The sequence below is a fragment of the Phalacrocorax aristotelis genome, chromosome 2, assembly GCF_949628215.1.
Source record: "Phalacrocorax aristotelis chromosome 2, bGulAri2.1, whole genome shotgun sequence".
NCBI lineage: Eukaryota > Metazoa > Chordata > Aves > Suliformes > Phalacrocoracidae > Phalacrocorax > Phalacrocorax aristotelis.
This window is the reverse complement of record NC_134277.1, coordinates 27696487-27722655: the sequence shown is the minus strand read 5'-3', so window position 1 is coordinate 27722655 and position 26169 is coordinate 27696487. Positions and strand designations below refer to the sequence as shown.

The window sequence follows — 26169 nt, the reverse complement described above, 5'->3', positions numbered from 1 at the left end:
GCAGGGGGGTAAGAAGTGACCACTAAAGCCTTCACTCCCAAATTTAGTAAAAAAGATTCTCTGAGTTTGAACTTTACAGACACAGATCTAGAGTGAGGCAATTTTTAAAAGATGTGTCAGCATTTCCATTCCCTTAAAAGCAATGTATTTCCCAGAAGCCTACAGAAGACCAGATGCACGGTAAAAGGATAGACACGCTTCTGGCAGCTTATAGTGAAAGGAACATACACCAGAGTAACTTCTTTCTCCATCTTGACTTAGAAGATATTTCTGAGCTTTTATATTTGCCTTCCTCCTGCCTAGAACAGATAACTTATTTCCACATTTTTAAATCTGACAGACACTATTTCCCTAATTTTAAGCCACATTTAAATCTTTCATTTCGTGAACTTCTGTTGCTAAGAAGCATTTTTCCCCACTGTTAGCTATTGCTGAACACTGGGAGCACATTTCTTAGGCTTAATAAAAGACAAGGGAAGTGCCTCACAAGACTGCTTCCCAATCTTGCAAGTGAGATTCAGAATTGACTTGGATTGTAACACTTTTTTTCAGTGGCATAACCATAATTAGATTTTGCTATCTATGGTATTTACGATAAACACCCGTTATAGAGTACCAACACACTGTAAACTGCTGAATAAAAGCACACTTTAAAGATGTCAAGCTGAAGGAGCATTTTCTTGGCAGGCTAGAAAGACAATTAGGTAATTGCAGGTGAAAAAAGTATTATGCAGAGCTGAAAAGCACAGTCAGATGACAGTGAGATATTGCATAAGGTAAATTAGTTGTTTCCACAACATTTGGCTCAAATGATGAATTTAATTTATTATTGGAATGAGAGGTAGAAATGTGCATTATAATCCATGTAAGAAAATTATTTTCATCAGTACTGCGTATCACTGTATCCCAGGGAAGAAAATTATTTTCATTAGTACTGCCTATCACTGTTAAAGTCATTTGGGATTTGGCATCCACGTGTAAGCCAACTTCCCATGAGTGAATGACCCTGAGTCCATTTCCTATGCCAAACAATTTGTCAGACTCTATGAAGTCAGGCACTACAGAAAGAAATATAATTTGGAGATTATTTCAACATCATCAAAATATCCAAGTCAGCAATTACTTCCAAAAGTAATTGAAAGGTGAGAATGAGTGACTCCATTTGAAATAACGACACAAGGGGCTCTGAAAATAATTTGCAAGAAAGTGTCTTAGTTTAAAAACATTTATAGAAAATACAGCAGAAACTAGAACAAAATGAAGGAAATAACATCAGCATTTTAATCCTGATCAAAACAGATCAGTCTGGCACTCATATCCTACTATTACGAAATACGACATTGGTTCTCAGTAATGATAAAAACCTTGTTGGGCTGAAGGAAAAAGAATGTTTCTTCATGGCACTATACTTCATCTGTTCTGCATACTGACTCATAGTCGGATCCTGTTTCCTCTGAATTTTAATTTTAGAGCCAAGTATTACAAAGACTAAACCAGCCATGTTTTCAGTCTCAACTGGGAGGAACAATGAACTTTTGATATTACTACGTGAAGTAAAAAAGGATTCGATCTGTATTTGCTACGTATTTGTCTCCTCTAATGTAAAAACAAATTGAAAGAAAATATGGGGAAAACGCCTTTTATTTTCGACATTTGAATCAACATTATGCATGAGTGTATTACTTATGCATAGTAGAGAGAGCATCGCATTTGCAAACACATGAGGGAGATCATCCATGTGGTAAATTATGGAACCACACAAACTGATGCAAATACCATATTACCTCCTGCCCTCTGCCTGATAATTCACCACCCCTGGGAAATAAGAGACTCGAAATGCTTCCTACAATCATTTTTGTACACTGAAAACCTAGGACAGACAATATGTAATGCTCCTGAAGTCTGGTAACTCCTGATTATTTAGGAGTGGTTTTGACACATTAGACTGCAATGCAATAACATTTTCACACAGACAAACAAGTTTAGGTAGGACATGAAGATGTAAAAGCTTATTAATTGATTTTTTCTTCTCATGCCAAAGCCACTCACAGTTTGTAGTGATGTGACTCCCAAGGCTTGAATTACATGTTAAAATGAAGTTGCTCAATGATACCTGAAGCTGTTAGATGATACATGACTAAAAGCCTCAAAGCAATGACAAAGTTTAATGCAAATGTTTTCCAAAATAGAAATACCTAAGGAATATTTTATCTTCCTACAACTTACTGCTTTAAAGTGAGACATTTCCAAGGTGTCTGAAAATATATACTTCGAAGAATTCAATCTACAGTTGATGTCAGTTCTAGATAAAGAGTTGTAAATTTATAAAATGGAATACTACATAGCCAACAATTACAGTTTTTACAAACTAAACCAAACCTTTTGTCGTGTTACATTCCATGACCTTAAGAATACCATGCTGCATATAATTATGTTTAACTTGTAACTAAAGTAAGCCATAAATTATAAATTTATAATTTTAAGAGAGATTAATAAATATTTCCCTTAGAAAACCGTAAAGCGGAGGCAATTATTAAAATGCTAAGCATGAATTAGATCTTTATGTCTAGAATTACTTTAAATACAAGAACTATCATAATCTGAAGTGTTTAAATACAAAAAAAAGAGACATAAGGTTATGATTCACTGACCAGAAAATTAGTCACCGAACCATAATATACACACTTCAATGAAGTGGCTAATTATGTATTTCTCATCACTCTGGCTCACCAAAATTAAGCACATGCATTTCAGACTTGATTAATTAGTCTCAAGGGCCAAAAGTATTATAACAAAAGAACTATAAATTCTATCAGCAATAATATATTTAAGAAGCTGATTATGTTCCTGGATGAGAGACAAGTGAGGGTTTTAAAGCCTTTAAACCTCATCATGATATTATTCCCCTTAATTATTAAAGCCAGCAACTGCAAAATAAAACCCAGCAAATCTGTGATGCTGTACTACAAGCCATCACTGTACTAAGTATCAGGCCATTACTGATTATTTCTGATGTCCACAAAAAAAGAGAGAGGACAGAATATCACAGAGAAGCAGGGCATGAACTGACCTTGATATTCAGAGTTACATACAATCTAGCTGAATTACCAGCTGTGATATATTCTCTTTGGTTGTGGTTAAAACAGGGACAGAGCTAGGAATATAATTAATATTTGACTCTCAGATTTAAGAAGATCTAAAAAAATACAATATCTGGAGAAACTGAAAATTAAATTACAGTAATGGTGGTCAAGAAAAGCATTCTACTGAAACTGGCAGCAACTCCTACATCTCCTGCAATCCAGTCATGATTTAGTGACTTTAAAGTGCACCTGCTATATGGCTTTCTGCATATTTCCAGCTTTCATTAAATGAGGATCCACAGACCTGTGCTTCTTGAAATAGCAAAAAATAATTTATTGATCTTTTTACCAACCATGGGAACCAGAAGCATTATTGTAAGAATTGATTACATTAAAAAATATTTCCATTTTCAAAAGAACTTTAGTACCAGAAAAATGTGTAAAGGCACCACCTATATGACACGAAACTGAAGTTCTGCAGCATGGTTTTTTAGTGACATGAATTGATGAATTCTCCTAAAAATACTTCAGGCATTAAGTGCTCAGTTAAAAATAATTTATCATGGATCCCTTAAACTCAACAAAAATCAAGTAGGAATACAGTGGACTCAATCTAAGAAATAAAGAATGGGATTTTTTGCTGCAACAGGATTCACAGTTTTGTCTTTTAACCTTTCCTAAAATATAGTTTGGTCAATATAAATGTACAGTAAATTTCATTGTATTTGGGGGAGTTTTACAGCTGGATTTTAAAAATGGCTTTCCTCTGACCTTTAAAGCACAAACCTGCTTCCGCTACCATTTATCTAATTTATTTCAATAAGTCTTCAATTACCTACTCTGGCTGCTTCCATTAGGATAATAGCCATATAATTAATCCAAAGTGCTAAAAGTGGTGTGAACCCTGTAAGAAGACAGTTTTATTCAGTTACAGCAGCACAAGCTGGAACTTGTCTGGTTTTCACGAACAAGATCAAGTTCTCTTAAAAGACATCAGCCTCAGATGCAGAGGTCGCTGTCGGGACATACAGAATTCACAGCCTATGAGCTTCCATTACACTGTTCAGAGAAAATGATCTGAAACTTAGAGAGTCATGAAGACTCTTTGAATCACTGAATAATTTAGGCTGGAAGGGAGCTCTGGTCCACCCCAAGCCCCCCGCTTCAAAGCAGGGCCAACTTTGTCATGGCCTTGATCAGTTTTGAATCTCTCTAGTGATAGGATGCAACCTGTTCCAGTGTGTGAGAATCTTCACAGTACAGGTTTTTTTGGTGAAAATATCTAGTCAGAATGTCTCGCTGCACCTTCTGTTCATTGCCTGTTGTACTGGCACAGAGAATACAAAGAATCTGGGTTCACCCTTTCTACCTCCTGGAAGGTGTCTGAGACAGCAGTAAGACGCTTGCCATCACATTCTTTTCTTTGGAGTGAAGGTGTTCTTTCCACCTCTTCCCAGGGTGTTTCCTGCACAGCTGCTCTCTAGCTCACGGTGTCGCACAGGGCTATGCTGCTCCAGATGCAGGACTCGCATTTGCCTTTGCTTCATAAGGTTTCTGCCAGCTCACACCTCCAGCCTGTTGAGGTCCCTCTGAATAGCAGCCCTGCCTGTTAGCCTACCTAACCGCATCTGCAAACTTGCTAACAGTGCCTTCTGTCTTGTCTGTAAACTCACACAGCCTTCCCTTGCACCAGAGACAAGCGTGTGCATAGCAATCTTTAAAACTTTTAGCTGTAACCAAGAGGAACTGAGGGTGATTGATAGAAGGAAGTAAACAAGGTTTGCCTGGAGACTAGTGACGGTAGTGACCCAAAACTAAAACAAACAAGTGAACAACTCTGCCTGGAAACTAGCACCCAAAGTAACATGAGACAACCACCATCAGTAGGTGAAAGGGGTAATGACCGAATGAAGTTATCTGAGGTCACGTAAGAAATGTCTGACAAGGCAACCTGTGTAATGCTTAGTGCAAGATGCTGGCTTTGTAAGGCCAGCACAGAAAAGCAAACTGGCGAAGAGCCTCCACAGACCCTGGAGATAGAGCTGCCAGTAAGCTGAACTACTGTGCAGAAGTTCTGTAGCCTCCATCTTTCTCCCCAGATGCAGGATGGGGTAAGCTATGTGCTGTACCCTGAATTTTACCCCAGACGGCAGACTCCAACTTATCAGTGATTTGAGGCAACTTGGGTGCCTTTTTGCCCAGTTGGCAGTCAGGATGGATGCACAGGGACATGACTTCCTTGGTGCGGCTGTGGCATGAGCCTTAGGGACATGTAACAGTAGCGTGTCAAGAATGAGATGTGTGCACAGTGTGTGCTGCGTGACTTGCTGTTGACGTTGTTGAAGTAGTGGTTTGGTTAGTATTTTTTTTTTTATTTTTTATCATTTTAATGATAAATTATTTGAATTAAACAAGGGCTCATCTATTTCACTTGCATAACCATACTCATACCGATTGACCAATGGTCACAGCACACCATGACAAAGTCTGGCATATGGTGCATGGGCAGCAGGCACAAAAGGTATCAAGAGCCATATATGGACCCTTGTACTCCAATGCCTTTGCTGCCCTGAGGCAAATTGTTGGAGAACACAGGAAACATGAAGATGACCCCGCAACAATATTCAGGTTATTAGCCAATCTGTGGAAAACCTGAGGCAAAGCAGTAATTAATTTATCTCAGACTTCTCTGTATCCATTGCAACAAGGTCTCCTGCCCCACTGAGCCGCAGGCCTGGCTCCATGGAGGAGGGGAGAGTAGTAGATGTTGCTTAAATTGACTTTTGCAAGGCTTTTGCATAGTCCCCTCTTGTATCCTTATATCCTCAAAGATCAAGCAGGTCTCCTGCGCTCTTCTATTGTTCATGGCAGTGGTCCCATAGAATCCTGCCAAGCAGATCCTTGAACAAGCCAAAATTTGCTCTCCTGAAGTTCAGGGTTGTAATTCTAATGTTCATCTTAATTTCTCTCCAGTTCTTAAACTCCACGATTTCATGGCTAATGCTCCTAAAGCATTAACCTCCTAAACCTTCATAGAAGAACTGACCAGTTCCAAACTGGTCTTAAACCCGTTTGTGAGTCACAGATTCAGCAGACTGCCTCCCTTCAGAGGCTCACTGAACACTTGTGTCAAGAAGTTATTTCTGATACGTTTCAAAAATCTCTTGGATTACTTGCACTGAACCATGTTACCCTTACAGTAGATGCTGGAGCAGTGTAAGTCCTCTGTAAGTCCCTAACCATAACCTCTGAACTCGCTTGTCACTTGTTCCAAAGCAAAGGCTAGGTCACCCTCCCTCCCAACCAGATTATGGTACCTGTTGACAAACATGCTCTTGCCCCACTTTGTCAGGTGGATCCCTTCTCTCCCCAGCATTTTTCATTCCTCCAAGAAGGTCCATGAAAACCACTGCCTCCCCTGCAACACCAGCTTCACAACTAGGGGCTGTCATGCAGCCAATCCCACCTGACTGGCATGATCAAGAATACCTCTTATGCCCTTCCACCCTAGCCCCCAGAGCACTGTGACACAGAATCATAGAATAGTTTGGGTTGGAAGGGACCTTTAAAAGTCATATGGTCCACACACACACTCACCACAGCCCCGCAATAAGCAGGGACATCATCAACTAGATCAGGTTGCTCAGAGCCCAACCATCCAACCTGACCTTGAATGTTTCCAGGGATGAGGCATCTACCACCTCTCTGGGCAACCTCTTCTACCACCCTCATTGTAAAAAATGTCTTCCTTACATCTAGTCTAAATCTACTCTCTTTCAGTTTAAAATTATTATCCCTTGCCCTATCTCTTCAGGCCTTATTAAAAAGTTTGTCCCCATCTTTCTTACAAGCCCCCTTTAAGTACTGACAGGCTGCAATAAAGTTTCCCTGGAGCCTTCTCTCCTCCAGGCTGAACAACCTCAGCCCTTCTTCATAGGAGAGGTGTTCCATGCCTCTGATTGTTTTTGTGGTCCTCCTCTGGACTGGCTCCAGCAGGTCCATGTCTTTCCTGTGTTGGGGGCTCCGGAGCTGGGTGCAGTACTCCCAGTGGGGTCTCACCAGAGTGGAGTAGAGGGGCAATTAAAATTTATAGGCTCCCCTTGATCAGGTGCCCTGTGGTAGACATCAACCACAATGTTCCTTTGTTGCCTCTGTCTCTAATTCTTACCCATGAGCTTTCAACCTGCTCACAGCTATTCTTCAGTGACATACTCAAGGTCTTACCCAGCAGTATCAAAGGTGCTGGTGGACGAGCAGCATAGTAATAGCTGAAGCACTAGAAGAGCCTCAGAAGTCTCTCCACAGCATTTTGGATACAAGCCCCTTGTAGCTATGCTACTATCAACACAAAAGAGATATCGAGTCAAACGATCAGGAAGTCATGTAAAAACCCCACACACCAATATTAATGCACTTAGATTAATTATTCCCACAGAAATAAATACTAGTCTAGGAACTCACTGACACATTAGCTTTATTCAAGAGTACTTCAAAATTAGCCACATGATTCAATGTTTTGGCACCTCTCCAGGTTCTGGTCCTTACATTGCTCTCCTCTTCTGTGTAAGCAGGTGGAGAATCTCTTCCATCTCCTCCAGACAGCCTGACAGTATCCCAACAAAATGCTTGCATAAAATGTTTCCTTGAACACCTTATGATCATTTAATCAGCATTCTCTATAGCACCACATGGGAATGGCCAGCTTAAAGAAACACATTTGTAAATCTATGCTTAAACGTACCTGAATGCAAGTGAACCACACATGTCAGCTCTGATCAAAAGGTACAAGTGCTACCTGGGAAAGTTTCTAAAATCTGACTGCATTTTGAGGTGAGATATGCCTTCCTTCGCCCTCACCCTCGCTGGCATCCATGGGAAGGCAATGCAGGAAGAAAATACAGATGGGTCACAAGTAAGCTTCTGAGTTCAGACCATGTTCTTAATCTGGATGATTAGGTGATCCAGATTCTAGGCAAGCTGGACCACCTTCGAAGCACAGTCCAGGGGCAGCTAAATGCGCCCACAGCACCATCCCTGTGGCTTGGCAAGTTATCCTGCAAGGATGAATGGTGGGTATTTCTGCCCAGCTGTCACAATGTTGTATCACATTAATCAAGGTACACCAAAACTGGATGGGAGCTTCCACAGCACAGTATCTTGGACTTTGAACAAGTAAAAAAAAATCCAACCAACTTGAGGATGAAGCGATTCCAAACCTGTCAAGTGGTTCCTTTTCCAGGAAAGGAAAAGAAAAGCCACTCCTAATGAAATCCAGCCCTGCTGAATCTTATTAATTCATGTTACACTTAATTTTAAAAACAATGCTCTAGATATCTAGCAAAATGGTTTATAATTCAGCCAAATCTTTTAAATCAAGATTTCTCTATATATTTCATACTCAAACTTACAATTTCCTGTCCAAATGTGCATATATTGCGATAAGTAACTTACCATAAAATTCAAATTAGCAAGATCTCAGGACATAGGGGCTATGTTTACGCCAGTAAATTAATCGTGCCAGGGAATGCTCCCAAGCACTAGTAATTGATCATCTACACTCTTAAATCACTGAAACAGTCTCTGGAATGGTTTGGCTCAAGTTAGCTAATATTCTACCAAATAATACTCAGACACAGTCCAGGAGTTAGCAAAAGCTCGGAGTTAGCTTGGATGTTTCCAACAGACAATTTGGATATGGCCACCCTGCTCTGAAAGGTAGAAAGTTTAACAGTATGAGCATCGACCACTCTGGCGCCAGCTGGCCTCAGCGCCAAAGAACAGTCCGAGGCACAGTTCATCTACTGCAGCAGGCACAGCCAAAGAATATAAACCAGCAAAGCAGTGATGAATGCAGTCTTACCTCACCAGTGCTAAGGGGTCACAGTACTCGGGAGTGATTTTTCACATTGTTCAGCATGATGCTCCTGGTGGTCTTATAGAATGATTACCAGCACTTGCAGGAGTTCTTTGCAAAGACCAGACAGAAAACAGCTCGTATTACTAAACCTTCAGTATAGCCATCGTGGAAAAAACAGGAGAAGTTTACACTATTGTGGTGCAAGGCACCACGAATTTAGTTTCTGCTGTGTCCATGATTCAGGTTTATCAAAGATGCAGAAAGTGCACCAAGCACACATGGCTCCTTAAGCAGCCCTTCATGGGGGCTCAGCAATCAACACTGCAGAGCAAAGGGCTTTTCTTTCCTCCTTTTTTTTTTTTCCTCTCCTTGGCTCCAGCACTTGGATTCAAGCAAAAAGAAACAGACAAGGAAAGGAAGAACAAAACCATCACCCCCAGCCAGAAAAAAGGCAACATAATCCAGTTTTCTGTATCACACATGGACTGTGGTATCTTTTGCTTTTGGGTCCTGTTGCATTACCCAGGACTGAGAAGCAGCACAAATCTCTCCAGCCGCTTCCACAATGTGGATCTGCAGTATGAGGAATGCCTGCAAATGTTTAAAAGGACACAGCTGTTTCATAGGATAAAAGCACAGATAGGGAAAGCAAGAAGGAGCAAGAGAAAATCTGCACAGGCATGCACACTGGAAGAAAAGAAGGTTATTATCTAGGGGAAGGAGTCACAAAACTAAAGAGATGCTGTTCACTGTTACTGTGAGCAAACAACATTCCTGCCGGGGTATACTGCTGCTGGCTAGAGCCTGCAGTTGACTTCATCTGTCCTCTGTAGTATCTTAGTGCTTGCAAAGACATGACTGTATAAATTACCCTTCCAGATGTTGTGATGCTAAACAAAACTAACAGCAGGCATGCAAATACTATTTTCTAAGACAGTATATTTTCCAGAAAAAAAAATCAGCTCAAGATGGGGTGCGGTATTAGCTGAAGAAGGAATAAATGACATATCAAATTGGTGTTAATTAAGAAGCGAATATTTTCACTTTTCACACTCTAACTGCTCCTTGTAGAAGAGCTATCTAAAAGAAAAGTAAAAAACTTCATTTTTGTCTGGAAGATTGCAGTGGAGTGGGAGTTGAGACAAACCCCTGCTTTGAATTAAAACTATCCAGATAAGAAAAACAAAAAAATGGTAATAAATGAATCTTTATTAGAACAGAGGATAGTTAATAGTGGAAAGCCCCAGGGTTTGATAGTTATGCTGCAATTGTTAGAACCTACTCTTCAATGATCTAGAAGGTTAATTAAACATGGCAAAATGTGCTAACTAATTATTTAGATTCTTTATTAAGATGGGAAGACTTTGACACATTTCAGCAGAATTTAATTAAACAAAAACTGGTAAACTCATTGGTAGGTTACAACTAATATAATTAATTACTTTCAAGGTGGTGCAAATCATGAGAAACCAAACAGTTTTTGCACAGGTTCTGAAAACTCAAGAACTGACTCAGAAAGCATCAGGAGAGCATCCGCTCAGTGCCTAGCAACAGTTTGGAAAGCTGAGAAAATGCTTAGTCACATTCATACGACAGGATACAGAAGGAAGACACGGAATTTAAAATTCGTCTCTCCAGTAAAACACTCAATTCAGTTAACTTCCTTAAAAGAAACCTTTCAGAGGAAAGCAATAATGACAAAAGCATACAATCAGCATAGGAAGGACTGGGGTTGTCCAATGACTCTCCCCCATGCAAGACTCTTTCCACTTATCAATGCAGTAAGTCTTCCTAGGACCATGTCTTCCTTTCCTGAGACCCTGCCTTTCCCAGAGCTCCATGGGCATGAATCTTTGTATCCAGTAAGGCAGAGCAGTGTAGACCCCACTGAAAGCTCCTGTATTTTTCCTAGGAGCAACAGAGACTTGGTAAGTATGGTAAAAGGACAAGGTTTTCCCTGTAAAATAATTCTATTTTCTCTCTTGTGGGTGTGCTCAAGAAAAAACAAAATTCCCTGGAGGCACACAAGTCTCCAAGTGATCTTTCTCTGGTGAAGACATTAGGGTCCCCTAGCACCCTTTCATTATGATGAAGAACAGGGGGAAAAGGCTGGGGTCACAGACACGCACCATCACCCAAGCAACTCTAAAGAACTTCAGGTCTGCTACTCAGCACTACATTCCATGAGGAGACTGCAAGCAAAATAACATAGGAGAAACTCCAGTGCAGAAAAGGATTCCCACTGTCGAGCTGCCAACTTATCCTATCTTTTATGATTGTGGGCACCACTTGCAAACTTCAAGTTGATGGATTACATCCTAAATGGGGTCAGAAGAAGCACAGAACAATTAGTGATATTAGTCTGGTGCTGCCCTCTGCTCGGTTCATTAATCTTAGAGCAGGAGTGATATTGAAAACAAACACACATTTCAAAGGAAAATCTCTCCTGTATATAATCAAAATCTGAAATCCACTAATATGAGATATTAGTAAACTAAATGGGTGAGCAAAATTATGAAGAAGACTTGATATTTACATCAATTGAAAGAGCATTCATAGTTTTATTTGCCAGATTAGAGTCACGAGGACACTAATTCACATCCCTAAAAACAGAAGCTGATTGCCGGCTGGGATTATGAAGGAATCCCCTCTCTTTCCTTTGTCTCTTATGCTACCAGAGTACATCTGGTGGGTGCTGACTATCTTCCTATAAGAAGGAAAAAGATCTTCCTATATTATAAGAAAGAACAATTGAATTTATTATCATTGGAGAAGACAAATTGGTTGGGTCAATGATCTTCCATTATGGTATGACAACCCTTCCAAATAGTCCAATACTTCAAACAATGGATAAAATAATCATAGATGCTTACGTTTGCTCTTTTTTCCCCCCCTTTCACCCTCACCTAGAAAAGTTCAAAAGGTAAAAGCCATGCCTTCATTTTCATGGATTCTTCACTCTGTCATCTACAGACAGCCTGGATATTTTTTTTCTGGCAGAAACATTGCAAAAATCTATTCTAGGTCAATGACTTCCACTGTCAGGATCATTCAGTGTTCAGAAGGCTCAAAGTAGAAAAATAAATCACTGAGTATTGGTATTATGCAAGCTCCCTGAAGAGGTATTGACTGCATTTATTGCAAAGAATTAAGAAGTAGCTTTAATGTCACTCTCTTCATGAATGTCCTTCCTTTGCAACAGATCTCACATAATAGACCCTGCTACAAAAACTAGCGTGCACTTTGACTAGATTAAGGACAAAACGACTGCATATATGTAATGCTGGGAGTTATAAACGTGACGTCATGCCAGTGAAATGCACACAAATCTCTGTGTGTACAGGACACCAGGCAGAAGAAAGGTACACACAGTTTATGCTATGACCACAAGGTAACTATAGTTACATAAACAATTCTATAAAATCCATTAAACTGACACTATTAAATAGCAGACATGAGTAAATACGTGTGTGATTTCCCCTGTGAAAGGAGGATTCATGAAGTTGCTTTGCCTTGAATTAGGGGGGACATGCAATTGTACATTGCCTACACACTTGTAGTTCAGCTGGGACACCCGCCACAGGAACAGCAGAAGGCGTTTACATAGCAACAACCTTTTCCACTGCTCCTGATTCCTGCAGTGACATGGATCATTAATGGCAGCTGCCACCGGAACGGTGCTACAAAACTAGCGTGCACTTTGACTAGATTAAGGACAAAACGACTGCATATATGTAATGCTGGGAGTTATAAACGTGACGTCATGCCAGTGAAATGCACACAAATCTCTGTGTGTACAGGACACCAGGCAGAAGAAAGGTACACACAGTTTATGCTATGACCACAAGGTAACTATAGTTACATAAACAATTCTATAAAATCCATTAAACTGACACTATTAAATAGCAGACATGAGTAAATACGTGTGTGATTTCCCCTGTGAAAGGAGGATTCATGAAGTTGCTTTGCCTTGAATTAGGGGGGACATGCAATTGTACATTGCCTACACACTTGTAGTTCAGCTGGGACACCCGCCACAGGAACAGCAGAAGGCGTTTACATAGCAACAACCTTTTCCACTGCTCCTGATTCCTGCAGTGACATGGATCATTAATGGCAGCTGCCACCGGAACGGTGCACTCAAAGGTCAGAAGCACCACTCCCTGCACCGCCAACAGGCAGGAGGTGACGGCTGGGGGCAAAGGAGGGATTTTGCCCCAGAAGATCCTCTTATGTTGTCCCTGAGGTTCTGGAGCAGTTCGGGTGCAGAGGTGAGCCTGTCTGCCAAACAGGGTGGAGATGAAGGATTTTTCCATGCCAGCTCTAACACAGGTGTAAGTGGGAAAGAAGGTCTGTCAGAAAAATTGTTCTCTCCACAAAACAAGCAGCAGGCAGGGCTTTTTTGTCATACAGCAAAAGAAAAACAGTCAGCAAGATAATATATAATCTTCTTTCATATCTAAATTCATCAATATTAGCTCTTGCTTACTTTACAAGCAAATGTTTAAGCCTACAGTGAAGCTAAAACGTCAAGCATCCTGAAATCGCTACCCCCAAAAAACCTTTCTGGAACCATTTCTGATTTTGAGTAGCTAAAACCAAGAAAGCTCATCAGTGCCAACAGAGCATCAGACAACTCAACAGTCCAAGACCTGACCAAAAGGCAGGCAGGAGCCTGCGCCACACAGTGCTTAGCCATCTCACCAAGTCTTACTCCCAGCCTACCACAAACCAGGAAAAAAAAACGCATTTCTTAGTTGGCCTGCATAAAGCAGAATAGTAGTCTTTCTGAGGTTCCTTCCATGAAGTTTTACATTAAACAAAAACAGGGGGAGTCGCACCAAATTCTACTCATTCCTGTCCTCTAATTAGACATATACACTAGTAAGACGCTGCTAACCACACAGTATGCCAGTATGCATAGAGATTCCTATATATCTGTTTTATTTAATAATATTTTAATATTATTTTATATTATAATTCATATTATAAAGTATTTTAACTTTTATTTTAAATATAATATTATTTTATGCTGGATTTTTATCTAGTTGTGACATTAATGCACTGGGTTTTTTTTCCTGTGAAAGCTCAACATCTTAAGCTTACGTACAAGGACAAATGTAGAAGCTCACGCATCTCTCCTTGATAAATGAGGCCTGTCAGAAGCCAATGATCCCAGTGCACAGGATACATAGCGCACTTGTCAATGTGAGCTCAACAACAATGACAAAATACTTTTTACAGTCCACTATTTTGTGACAAAAGGGTCTAGACTGCAACCAGCCTGACTGTAATTTACTTCCTGAGTGAAGATTCTGGGAGCATTCTGTGTGAAAATTGTTTTATGTTTCTTCCTTTCTCCAAACCCATTATTTTTCCATGGAAGGAAGTATTCTATTCTGTAACTTATGCAATAATAATTACATGAACTAAGCCAATTCTAAATGTATATAATACATGTGTTTTACGTGAGCGCTTTCTTTTTTCTTTTTTTTTTAGCTAAAACATCAAACATAAAATATAAATAGCATTTGTTTTGTGTGCCGAAACACAGGAATACATTATTCTCTGTCATAAGGATTTTACGTTCAAAGGTCCCAACTCTTCAGAAAACCTAATAAAATACATACTCATTTTTATAGTTAACTCAGTAGGAACACTCATAGCATGTGTGAGCCTTTGCAGAAATAGTACTTGATGTAACTAAAAATGTAAATGCTACACAAAAATATATTAACCTGTAATTACACTACAATTTCTTGTAGCTTTTTTCCTAAATAACCTCTTTCAAATAAAACCTTAATCAGCCACCCCCAAGATTCTTTGCAGAATCCACATCCCAACATTATTCCTTAATGCCATGAGGGAACAGCTATGGAATTAGACTGGAAATGTGAACGCCAGCATACAGCACCACCATCTGAGGGGGACTGCATATATTACCACCAGTACTTTAGTCATGGTTCAAAAGAAGTCAGCCCTGAACTCACTAATTAAAGAATTCAGCTGCATTCCCTAGAGAGGCTTTTGAGAGAGAACCAAATGGTGACTACAGAACGGCTGTTGTTTTGCAATGCCAAAGATATTTTTTGATTTATTTTGTAGAGTTAAATCTTTACTGAAATTAATAAGCTATTAAACAGAAAAGCTATGTGACTGCATAGGTTTTTAAGTGGCAAAACAGTTCAATTCTAGGGAAACAATGTTCTTGTTAACTTACAAACATTTTACAGCTGCGTATTTACATTAGTTCAGAATTTTACCTGCAGTACAGGTTACGTTTTCTAGCCTATTCATTATTGTATGGATTTTTACAGGGATACCTTTCAATGAACCACACCGTAGGAACAGAGAGAGACACAGAGATGGTGCAGGGACTCAGGTAGCTCAATGAATTAATGCTGAGATGATACTCTCCTCAATTTGATAGCTGTTAACGCTATTGCATCCGGTACTCTCTTCTCCTCTGTGCCGAGGCGGCATCTGCGAGCATCTGGGTGCTCACTACCTTACACCCCCAACCCTGGGGCAGTAACATGGCCAGTCTCCTCAGTGGAAGAGCAGGGAGGAGATCTGTGGCAGCACAGTTTCCATCTGACCAACACCCATGACCTTCATCATTCCAGCTCATACAGTTTGAGGTCCATGGAGATCTAGACCAGTGAAGAGTCATCTTCTATGTATAATTTCAGCTTGTTTCAATGGTTGTATTTTAAAATTCTAAGCCAAAACAAAAATCTGTAATACAACAGCTCATCCCTGTCTTGGGATAAAAGCAGAGAAGGCACAAAGAGGCCAAAATACTCTGATTCCACCTGGGCATACTGACAGTCCTGCAAAAGAAGCCAGGTAATCTTAAGTATTCAATCACAATTTTTTTTTTTCTGAAGTACTCACCTGACTTTCCCTTTGGTGTTTCTAAGAACAGTTGCAGCAAAATTTTGTGTAACACCAACCAGACTGATGCCATCAACTTCCACAATTTGGTCATTCACTTGGATCCTTTCAGGGGAAAACCACAAATACATAAATAATTGTGTGAATTCTTGGTGAATTTTCAGCAAAACTTGGCATACAGAGATTTCTTTAGTTTGATTTTAAACAAAGACTTTAAACAAAAACTGAGTCATAAAATGATTGAGGTAAACATGAAAAATGCACAATTCCTTGCACACTGACATCTCATAAATCCAGATCCAAAGTTATCATTACAATTAATAGCATCAATCATGCAGTCACTTTCGTTTTATATAAATACAGCAACACAAACTCCTGAATTTGTCATATGACTTAAATTAAATGAGATACTTGAACAATTCTTATATCATTCTTTCCTGAGCCAATCCTGAAAAACAGCATAAGACATAGCTCTGGTATTTCACACTAATGGAAAAAAATGTGATATTTAACTAAAACAACCTGCTCATCTGTGGAGAAAAGAGCTTGTACATCAGACTTAATTGTGACCTACTCTCTTAAAATATTTCATCTAACTTGCTCCAAAAAGATGAATTCCCAGTCTAAGTGGGATCTTGCTGCACGCAGTAACAAGACCTTGGACTGATTTAATGACGACTCTCTTTGAAACCAAATACCTATTTACAGTCAAATCACTGTTTAATGCGGAATAAAACACATGCTGCTTTTATCTGAAGCAAGCATTGCTATGAAATCCCTAGAGCAGGACTCATCTGGATTACAAATGCTTGGAAGGAAGATTGCTATACTAAAATGTCCTCTAGAAATGCACCAAGTTGTACAGTTTAAAAAATTTTTTTAAAAAACAACACACATTCAGAACTAGTGAAAGGGAGCAATTTTCAAGTACTTACATGGACACTACTGATCCAAATGATACAGTTTACAAAGGAACCAAGAAACAGCTATGAAAGAATCCCATTTAAATTATATGAAAACACCTAAATTAAGCTATTTAATATCTTAGGATATCTTAGTGATAAGAATTCTTTTCAAAGAACAACAGAGGCTTCAAAAGAGGGCTGAAGCATTTTGACTAGGTACACTAATTTCTCTGTCGAGTCTGAGGCAATGCTTTGCAGTTCTACAGGTGTTCAAGCAGTATCTTCAGTTCTTTGAACTCCACTGATGAGTAAGAAATACAAGATTTATTCCTTGGCAGCCTCACGCCACAGAATATCACTGTGTTCTGGGAAGGATCTCCCTTCTATCTGTAAGAAACCTTGAAAAAATTATCTTTGTGACAGCCTGTAAAATCCTATCTTGAAAATCACATCAGGTGTTTTAATCTCAGAATTTTATTTCCATTTTCACTGGAGCATTTAATAAATGCACCAATCACATTAATATTTATTGTATTTCAATACTGTAAAAATTTTTGTTTTTCTTTAGGAAACATGAGGTGCAGTCAGATGGCCACAGGAGTTCCAAGAAAACTTCAGTATTTCAGGTGATGAAACGTCATGTTAGAGAACTGTTGCCTGCAACTTCGTAAGTGGCTCTATCTTGATCTGCTGCAATTCAGTCTGAATCCATTTGTCCTTCAGGTATATTTCTTATCTCCTGCTTTCTTATTTGTACAGCTCTGAAATTCATTTCCAACTCTTATTTTTATGGCCATTTTTCTCCAAAACTTATCTCTTTTTATACATACATATATTTTAATTATAAATAAACATATGTACATATAAAACAACATACAACTGACATGATTGTTATTCAAATTATATCATTACATGTAATTAAAAAAGAAGTTTCCTGTTAGTTGCCATGTACATTCTGTACTGCCCAGACTAAAATACTCTCTCAGCCGTACTCTGGCTGCCTTCCTCTTCCTCAGGCATCCCCTCTCCAGCCCCATTCCCACCGCAGCTCTGCACCTCTAAGCCTAGCCCTAACTCGCCACACAAGCCACTCAGGCACCGTCTACACCAAAATATTCTCAGAGTCATGTTCTCTGGGCAGCTTTCCCTTTGGAGTCCCCTCTGTTAGGAGCTCTAGGCTTCCTCTGTCTCTCAAATCTAATTTCAAACATGAATGAAAAATTAGGTTCAGGCTGGCAAAGCCTGAATTATAGAGGTTTAACTGCTTTTATCATTAATGAAATTGGTAATTCTTCTGACAATTATTTTCTAATGGTCATGACTTAAATCTTCGCCTATATGAAGCAGCACTTCAATGAAGTAGCAACTACAGAAGTGAACCAACTAAAGTTGAACAAATTACTTGCATAATTACTGCTCTGTGTGATGAACTGAAAAATTTAACCTGTGCAGAAACAATGTTTAGAGTATTTTTCAAGTTAAGAACTGTGTAACGTTTCAAAACTGTTGTTCTCAATGTTATCAAAATACTTTAAAACATGAATGACTCATCACCACAAGAATTTGAAGAAGCAGCTATGAATTCATACAGGGGAAGTTTTTCTTTTTCATATTCAGTCTGATTGATTTCTTATTTTACACACTATCAATATTCTGTCTTACTACTTACCAACATGCTTGCCTTTGGATTCATCTCGAAGCACCCTCCTTGGTTTAATACTGCCACACAATGCCTTTTGATATGACAACTGAACACTACCTGTTTGTTTGCATCGACATGAATTAAGCCAGCGGTGCTCAATCACTGAGAAACCCCTTAGTACAGATTTTGGGTTTCCATGCGAGGCAACTATTTTATATCACAATTCAATGGGTCTTTCAATAAAAGATGGGAGTTATCCCACAGATATTGTAATGTTTTAAATTGTAGTTTCAGAAGAGCCTGCTTGAAGATTGATATGTAGTTATTCAGAGTATCTGATGCAACTGCTGAAATACAGTTTTATTTTCTGTTAGGAGACTTTGTTTTGCTATCAGTCTTAATGATTAACTAGGCTTTTCACAAAGATGAAGTTAACAACACCCTTTACAGTTGATGCACTTTATTACAGAACCGGTTGCTCCTGACTGAGAGAATTACACATCCCTTTCCCAAGTGAATGATCAGTCAGGCTCTCAAAGAGAAAATCAGAGGGCTATTTCTCAGCTGACTGAGCATTCAGCCAGTTGAAAACCAACACAAATATTAGAATGGTCAAATAAAGATATTATTTTTCTCAGCTGACAAGCTCCTTTCAGGTGCCGTCTAGGGAAATGAAAGAAGAGATATGTGATTGAACATTAATTTCTGTAGCCCACTCAAACATGTGAATAATGAGAGGAACAGAAAATACCGATCATCATAGAGCAGTAGTGAGCAACTCTGATTTTCAACCAGAGAATTTCTCAAGAAATTCCAGTTGTGAGCTTAATGCCTCCTGGCTGAGCTCAAGCATACCTTTCAGAAAAACGTTCACTTAAATTTAAAGTAATGGATGAAGTCATGACATCTTGAGGTGTCAGCTTCTTCACTTCCCTTCATAATTTTTAAGCCTATGATAAATCAGTACTTAGCCTTCAACCTGGTATCTTATTTCTGTAAAGCTACTGCAAGGCTGATGTGTGTACTTCAGTAGTTTCAGAGCAATGTTATTAAACTTTGCAACCCCCTGCCACGTACAGCCTTCTGATTTAATTTGTGTGGGGTTTCCGCAGCAGAACAATCTTTTGCCTAGCTGAAAAGTTTTAGGTGTTCATCAATAAGAAGCATGTTACTGCAATACATTTTTTTAGAAGATGGTATTAACTTTTTAGCATTTATTCTTACTTTATTTACCTGTGTTTGTGTTTGGTATTATTTATAACTAATATAACAAAACAGCAATAGTTAAAAATAGGAGTAGGGAATGCTTATAAGTAGACTTAATTGCGAATGTATCAGATAAGTAATATGTTATTTGCATGCAAATTTACAAAGTGTATGCTCTGGGACAAACCAACAAATTACATGGATTGGAAGGTGTTCAAGAATACTTTTCATTATTAATTTATTACATAGTAAAGTGTTTTTCTAACTTTTAATAAGAAACCTTGGTCTGATTGTGGCAAGTACTGTGCAATACACAGATAACTGTCTCACAAGACAGCAAATCCTGTAAGTTCAAGAGGAATTCTTTAACCTGCACATTGCAAGTAAGCAATTCTAGAAGCCACCAGGTTTTATATGAGCATTGTGTAAGACTACAAACACCATTTCTTTAGTGAACAAGATTTATGGCACAGCTTCCCATTCCAATTGATTAATGTACTTTCAGTGCTGTAGGGATGAAAACTGAACTCTGGAGCAGAAGACCATGCATAATAAGAAATACACAGTAACAGTCTGTGTTAGTGATCTTGGAAGGAGGTGTATTTAGTAAGAGTTTAAGCATTCAGATACAGTAATTATTCTCCTAATCAAATGTTGAACAGAACTCCTTTCATGAGTACTGATTGCTTAAAGCTGGTTTGAAGCCAAGAGAACACATGGGAGCTCAACACCTTTAAAATCTAAATTACCTTCAAAAGTGATGCACAGTTTGGGATCTCCAGCCTTCCTCACGCTAAAGCATCTGGGTTTTCAGGTAGTCATGAACACATGTCTTTGGCAAACCTGTTCTCCTTAAACCCTCTAAGGGCAGTACACCAAACTCATGTATTCTCATAACTACATCAGGCATTTGGACCATACCAAGGAAGTCTCTGAATTTTACAGCTCTGAATTACCATGACATATATTAAGCAAACAGCTTTTTCCTATGAAAATCATAATTCACAGTAACTATTGCTGGGAAAATTTCCAAATACTGAGTCTAGTTTACCTGCCATCTCTTTCTGCTGCCCCACCTTCTGTTACTGTTTTGACAAATATTCCCAGTTTTTCAAGGCCTGCATCTGCTCCAACTCCCATTCCAATAATGCTTATGCCAAGTCCATCTTCATCTGTGAAAAAGGAAAGAGACAGCAGAAATTTCTTATTTTGATTTATATAGTTATTTGGTAGATAAATATTTATGCTTTGGTTCCTCTTGGTTTTCCACGTCAATAACATTAATATCCTTTTGCTTCCTTTTAAAAACCTTATTATTCTACTATTTTAATTACACACAAAAAATAATTACCTTCACCCTTATGAGGAGCTCAGAACAACCAAGATGTTTACTCTTCCAGTGGAGAATGAAAACATTGTGTGAAATCATACGTTAATGGAGTGACACAAAAGAATTCAGATAGAGAAATAAAAAACTACATGTCTCAGAACTGTTTCTCTAATTCTGTATCAAATAATTCTTGAAATCCAAAAAGCCAGGGTGACTACAACAGATTCATGGAAATTCAGGATAGGCTCTGTAGGCATGAATAGACTTCCTCAGACTTGTAGATCAGTGTCACAGAAACTAGAAATGGCACACAGACTCCATACCTTTTTCTAGTTCAACTGGGAAGAGCTCCAGCTTTTCGACACGCTTTTCAAGTTCATATTCAGCTGATGCAGCCACTGGGTCAACTTCATCATTTCTCCTGTCATAGTCTTCATTGGAATATGTATTGAAAACCTGTGGAAACAGACCAAAAATCACTTAACAACCTACTCCAAAAATACTTCTACCTTATGAAAATAGCTACTGCTTTTGTCCTGTGACATTGCAGAGTTCAAAAAGACTTTTAAACGACAAATTTCTCCTGTTTATTCAAACTTCAGGTTTTTAAATTTGTGCTTTTTCATCCAAGTGTAATCGCAAGAATGGTTGCAAAAGTCAATTAAGTATACACGATTGATTTTTGTTGTTTGTGATTATAAATGCAGAAAGTGATCTTGAATGACCAAGTTGGCCTATACATGTCATTATTTAAAATAATTCAGCTTATTAAGAATGCACTATTAGTAAAGATTCACAGACAGGAAAAAGCAAAATACATTGAACTGATGATCTGCACACAGTCTCTCTTTCAGTCTTTTATCCTAATGAAGTTCCAGTTTGCATTCATCTAACCAAACCTAGACCGAAGATTACTAATCTACATTAGGCTGTCTATGGATACCATTAGAGATTATACTCCATATTACGTATTAACTTTTTAGGAGAGCAGTATACACAGCCATGGGCATTTTTTAAACCAGCCAGGTTTACAGGTTTACTTCAGCTCTAAAGCAGTAATTTAACATTGACTGCATTAACCTGATTATATCATTTACGGTACTTTCTATCACACTTTCAACATGAACATGGCCTTCAATCAGAGATTATTCAGACCTTCAGGAACTTCAAACAGTCAGGAGAAGCATATTTTCATATTTTAGAAGTCAGAGTTTGCCAGCCTAATTCACTTAACTGTCCACATCTGGCAGCTATGAAAGAATATACATTATTAGTGGTAATAATTTTAATGAACTTCAGTCCCATGCATATATCATGCTCATTACCTCAAATAAAGGAAAACAATTTCCCCTACCTCCTCTCCTCTTTTAGACACCCTACAGAAGACACAATTATGTAGCCATGTTTTTTCTATGTCACTGTTTCTCTTTCAACATAAACTACTGCACCATGCTATGTAGCCACACAACTCAACAAGCCTGCTCTCTTACAGCCTTGCCTGGAGGCTTGTTAGCAACTGGCCCTGGAGCAAGCATGCCAGCTTGCTGCCCAGTGCGCTGCCAGCAGCTGGGCTCATTTCCACCTGAGGTTCTCCTGCCCAAAAAGCTGTTAGTGCAGATTAATTTCTTATAAATAGTAAATATATTAAAATTGCAATACAAAAATACTATTCAATACTATCATAGGTATAGTAACTGTGTTATGGCTACTGCAAAGCTACTGCAAAAAACTTCCCAGCTTTATATAAAGTAGTGGTTAAAACAGAAAAGATGCTAGCCGCTCTATGGAAATTTTAACTCAGGTATTTTACATCGATGAAAAAGGCTTATTAAATTGCCTCTTCCAAGAAGACCAAAATGATAAACGTTTTACAAGAATCCACAAACTCACATTGATTTTTAGTGATATTGATGCAAGAGAAAAGCTGTTTTAACTAACTTGTGTTGCTAAGAAGCATTCATAAATATATCCAAAAGCTAAGTAAAATAAGTCACATACTAAACACTGTCCAATGCTGCTGAATACTTTATGCTGCTTTAGTATGTATAAGATTGGAGAAAATACACTGATGCAGAAATAAGCATAAGAAAATGTAACAATTTACTTGGTCTAAAATAACCTGCTAAATCTATATGCAAGTTCTGGCCACGCAACACACCAACAGAGAAACTGTGCAAACAGCCAACCCCTTCAAAATGTAAGCGATCACCTTCAACTCCTTCCATAAGCTTCTGCCTCTGAATGCAATAACTGCATCTGCATCGCTTATTTTTCAAAGGCCTTGAACGATGTATTAATTTCTGCTCCTGCTGTTAACCCCATTGGGTGTTTGAACTCCCAGTTAAAATGGAAAACAAAACAGAAGCTATCCACACCCGCTTAACAGCCTGACAGGGGAGCTCTGAAAAGTCTTTTGTTACTCCGTGTCTTTCACAAACCTCTTTTACACAAGATAAAACCTTCTTCATGTTACATATCCCTGCCTGCTGCTTCTCCATGGGTCTGAACACTTGAAGACAGAAAGAACCAGGAACATGTTTTTCTATGTAGGCCATATCAAGCTAGAAGACAACCCATAGATCTAATGCTAGCCTGTATGTAGTGAAAAAGAAGCAGGTAGGGGACAGAAGGCCATCCCATTTACATTTTGATTGTGAGACATATGACTCTCAATGAACATCTCCACCCTGACACAAGAATAGATCAGACCAGTCAGAAAAGCCCACTCAACAGCAACAAAAAGCCCTGCCACAGGCTGGTCTGTAAGCTCCCCTGGTAGCTAACCTTCTCTCTGGTTTGTTGTCAAAGATGACTATTCCCACTAAGGGCTCAAAACCCAACCTCAATCATGCTGACACCAACCAAAATAAGGATCAATCAGCGGAGCTAGACCCAATTAAAACATTAGTGAGCTAAGGTCTGACCACAAACCTTTAGGTCAGAAATCCAGCGGTCATGCTAGAAAGTACAGGTTAAACACAACAGCTGTGAGTTTAGCTTGGATTACCTCACTTATCAGCATCAGGAGAGAGACCTGTGTTTCAAATATGGAACAGAGATGGATTTTATAAAGGACAATGTAGATAAAGTCATTAGCTGTTGAACAATGGTGAGAGAGGCAGGTAAGTATTACTTAAGACAAAGATTAGATGAGGGTGAGGTATGCCACACAAACAGTATATTTATTTCTGGACTTCTTTTCATCATGTTAACTGGCCCTGTTCTTTTCCCTTTGTTCAATGACTGGCATTAGTATATTGTGGTAGCAGTTCCAGATTTGTTGCAAAGTGACTGGATATGCTTCAGGATAATTTTCGTTCAAAGCATCAAATCATATACTGACTTCTTGCTTGGGATGATCTTTCTTGAACCAGATTAGACAGAAGAGATGGCTTCTTGGATCTTGCTGACTGTTTTGGAATATTTAGACTTGCACACAAGAAGGGAATGAAAGAAACCGGTGGTGGTGAATACAGTTATCATTATGTCTCCAAATATATCATGCCACTCTTAACCTGGTATCTTACCTAAGCATTCAATCTGAGATTGTAGGATCACTCACAGCATCAAGGTAAAATAGTGTATGCTTCCTACCTGGCATTAACTCATTGTCTTTTGTACATTGGTCATACTATCTTGCCCACTGCCTTCAACATGTGTTTTGACTAGGGGAGGAAGGAGGATATTCTGTATGTCATTTATCTAATTTTGCACGATCACATTTAATGGTTGACTGATTCTATTAAATGAATCTCTGGGTGTTAAAATGAAGAAAAGAAAATTTGTGCTTGGAAATTTTCTTTCTTTGTGAGACAGTCTATCCACCATAGTAACGAACTGCTTGCTTAGTACAGTCATGAGAACTGTCACTCAAGACTTTGCTAAAAATAAGAGTTATAACTTTTCCTCAAAGTACACTTAACTTGATTTAAGTAGACCTACTTCACCAAGTCTGTTGCTGCTGTTTCCTACAGCACGTGTGGGATTGCAGACTTACGGGAATTCTCCCATTCCCTGTGATTTTACAGATTTGGTTTTGCCCTCACTCTGGCCAAGTACCCACTACAGTAAAGTCTCCTGAGCCACTACTTATAGAAAGCTCTTTTTCTGGAAAATCCAATACACCATCTGAATCTTTGGTTGTACCTCTCCATTAGAGAAAAATAAGCTTTCATGGAATTCACCTATGACATTTACAAGGATTTACAATGGCACTTGTAATCCAGCAACAGCGGAAATGAAAAGCCACTGACAGTGGTGACAACTCAATGGATACCAAAGCTCAATGTGTACATCAAAACAAAAAACCCTGAAGAACTGATGGGTTTGCTCCAACGCTGTAATTAACAGAACATAATTCTGTCTTCTCTAAAGTGAAAGAAAAAGGGTCATCAGTGATTCATCCAGCACCAAAATAATGACAAACTGTGTGATCAAAGAAGCAGGTATTACTGTTAGGCACCCTGGGCGGCACCCCCAGGGACACATACACAACAACTTGTTTCCCTTTCAGAGAGCGCAATCTAGGAAAAACACATCACAACAAAATATTAAAAATATAATAAAATATAAAATAAAACACAATATTGCAGACTCTACTTCAGACAAAAACCCCACATTCTGGTTCTAATACTCCATTTTACAAATAAGACCAGAAAAATACTGCAGTAGATGGAAACTGATTGCATGGAGCCACGGTTCCAGAAACAGCAGCCACAGACTGTCAAGGGACTGAATGTGGCTTCCCAAAGGAACACATGATGCTCACTGCTTTAGTGCATGATGCTTGCTTTAGTACATACAACAAGCTCCATCACAGTGATAATTGGTATTATTACCCTTCTTGTATGCCATTTTTAAAACTTCAGAAATTTGGAACACCTTTATTCCACGCCTTCTTCGCAGACAGCAGCAGCAACCAAATGGGTCACCTCTCTGTACATCCTGGTGCGAAGACATGAGAATGATCAGGTCTTCTTCTGGCAATACATCATTACTGTGCAAACATCCAACACAGGAAGGTGAATAACTACAGAACTGCCTTATATTTTATGTTTTATAACCCACCTCCAAGGCATGCTATGTATTTGGTGTGGGACATTCACAAAGGACTCCGCACTGACAGTTTCCACATTTGGAGAGTGTGGACCTTAGAACACAAACTGTAATCTCTCCTATCACCCATTTTCTTCCTCAAGTGAATAAAACTTCTTTGTCCTGCACTGAAACTGGGAGAATATAGAAACCTG

At 38.9% G+C, this 26169-nt stretch overlaps 1 protein-coding gene across 5 annotated transcripts in view; it reads right to left on the bottom strand.

The window, feature by feature from the left end:
• PPP1R9A (protein phosphatase 1 regulatory subunit 9A) overlaps positions 1 to 26169 on the bottom strand; it is a 154923-nt gene that overhangs the window by 44899 nt on the left and 83855 nt on the right. For all 5 annotated transcript variants that reach the window (XM_075082855.1, XM_075082854.1, XM_075082856.1 and 2 more), the window contains exons 3-5: positions 21244 to 21376; positions 20642 to 20762; positions 15838 to 15942 (exon numbers count right to left, since the gene is read on the bottom strand). In XM_075082855.1, the coding sequence (XP_074938956.1) occupies positions 15838 to 15942; positions 20642 to 20762; positions 21244 to 21376 (359 nt within the window). The remainder of the gene's footprint in view (positions 1 to 15837; positions 15943 to 20641; positions 20763 to 21243; positions 21377 to 26169) is intronic.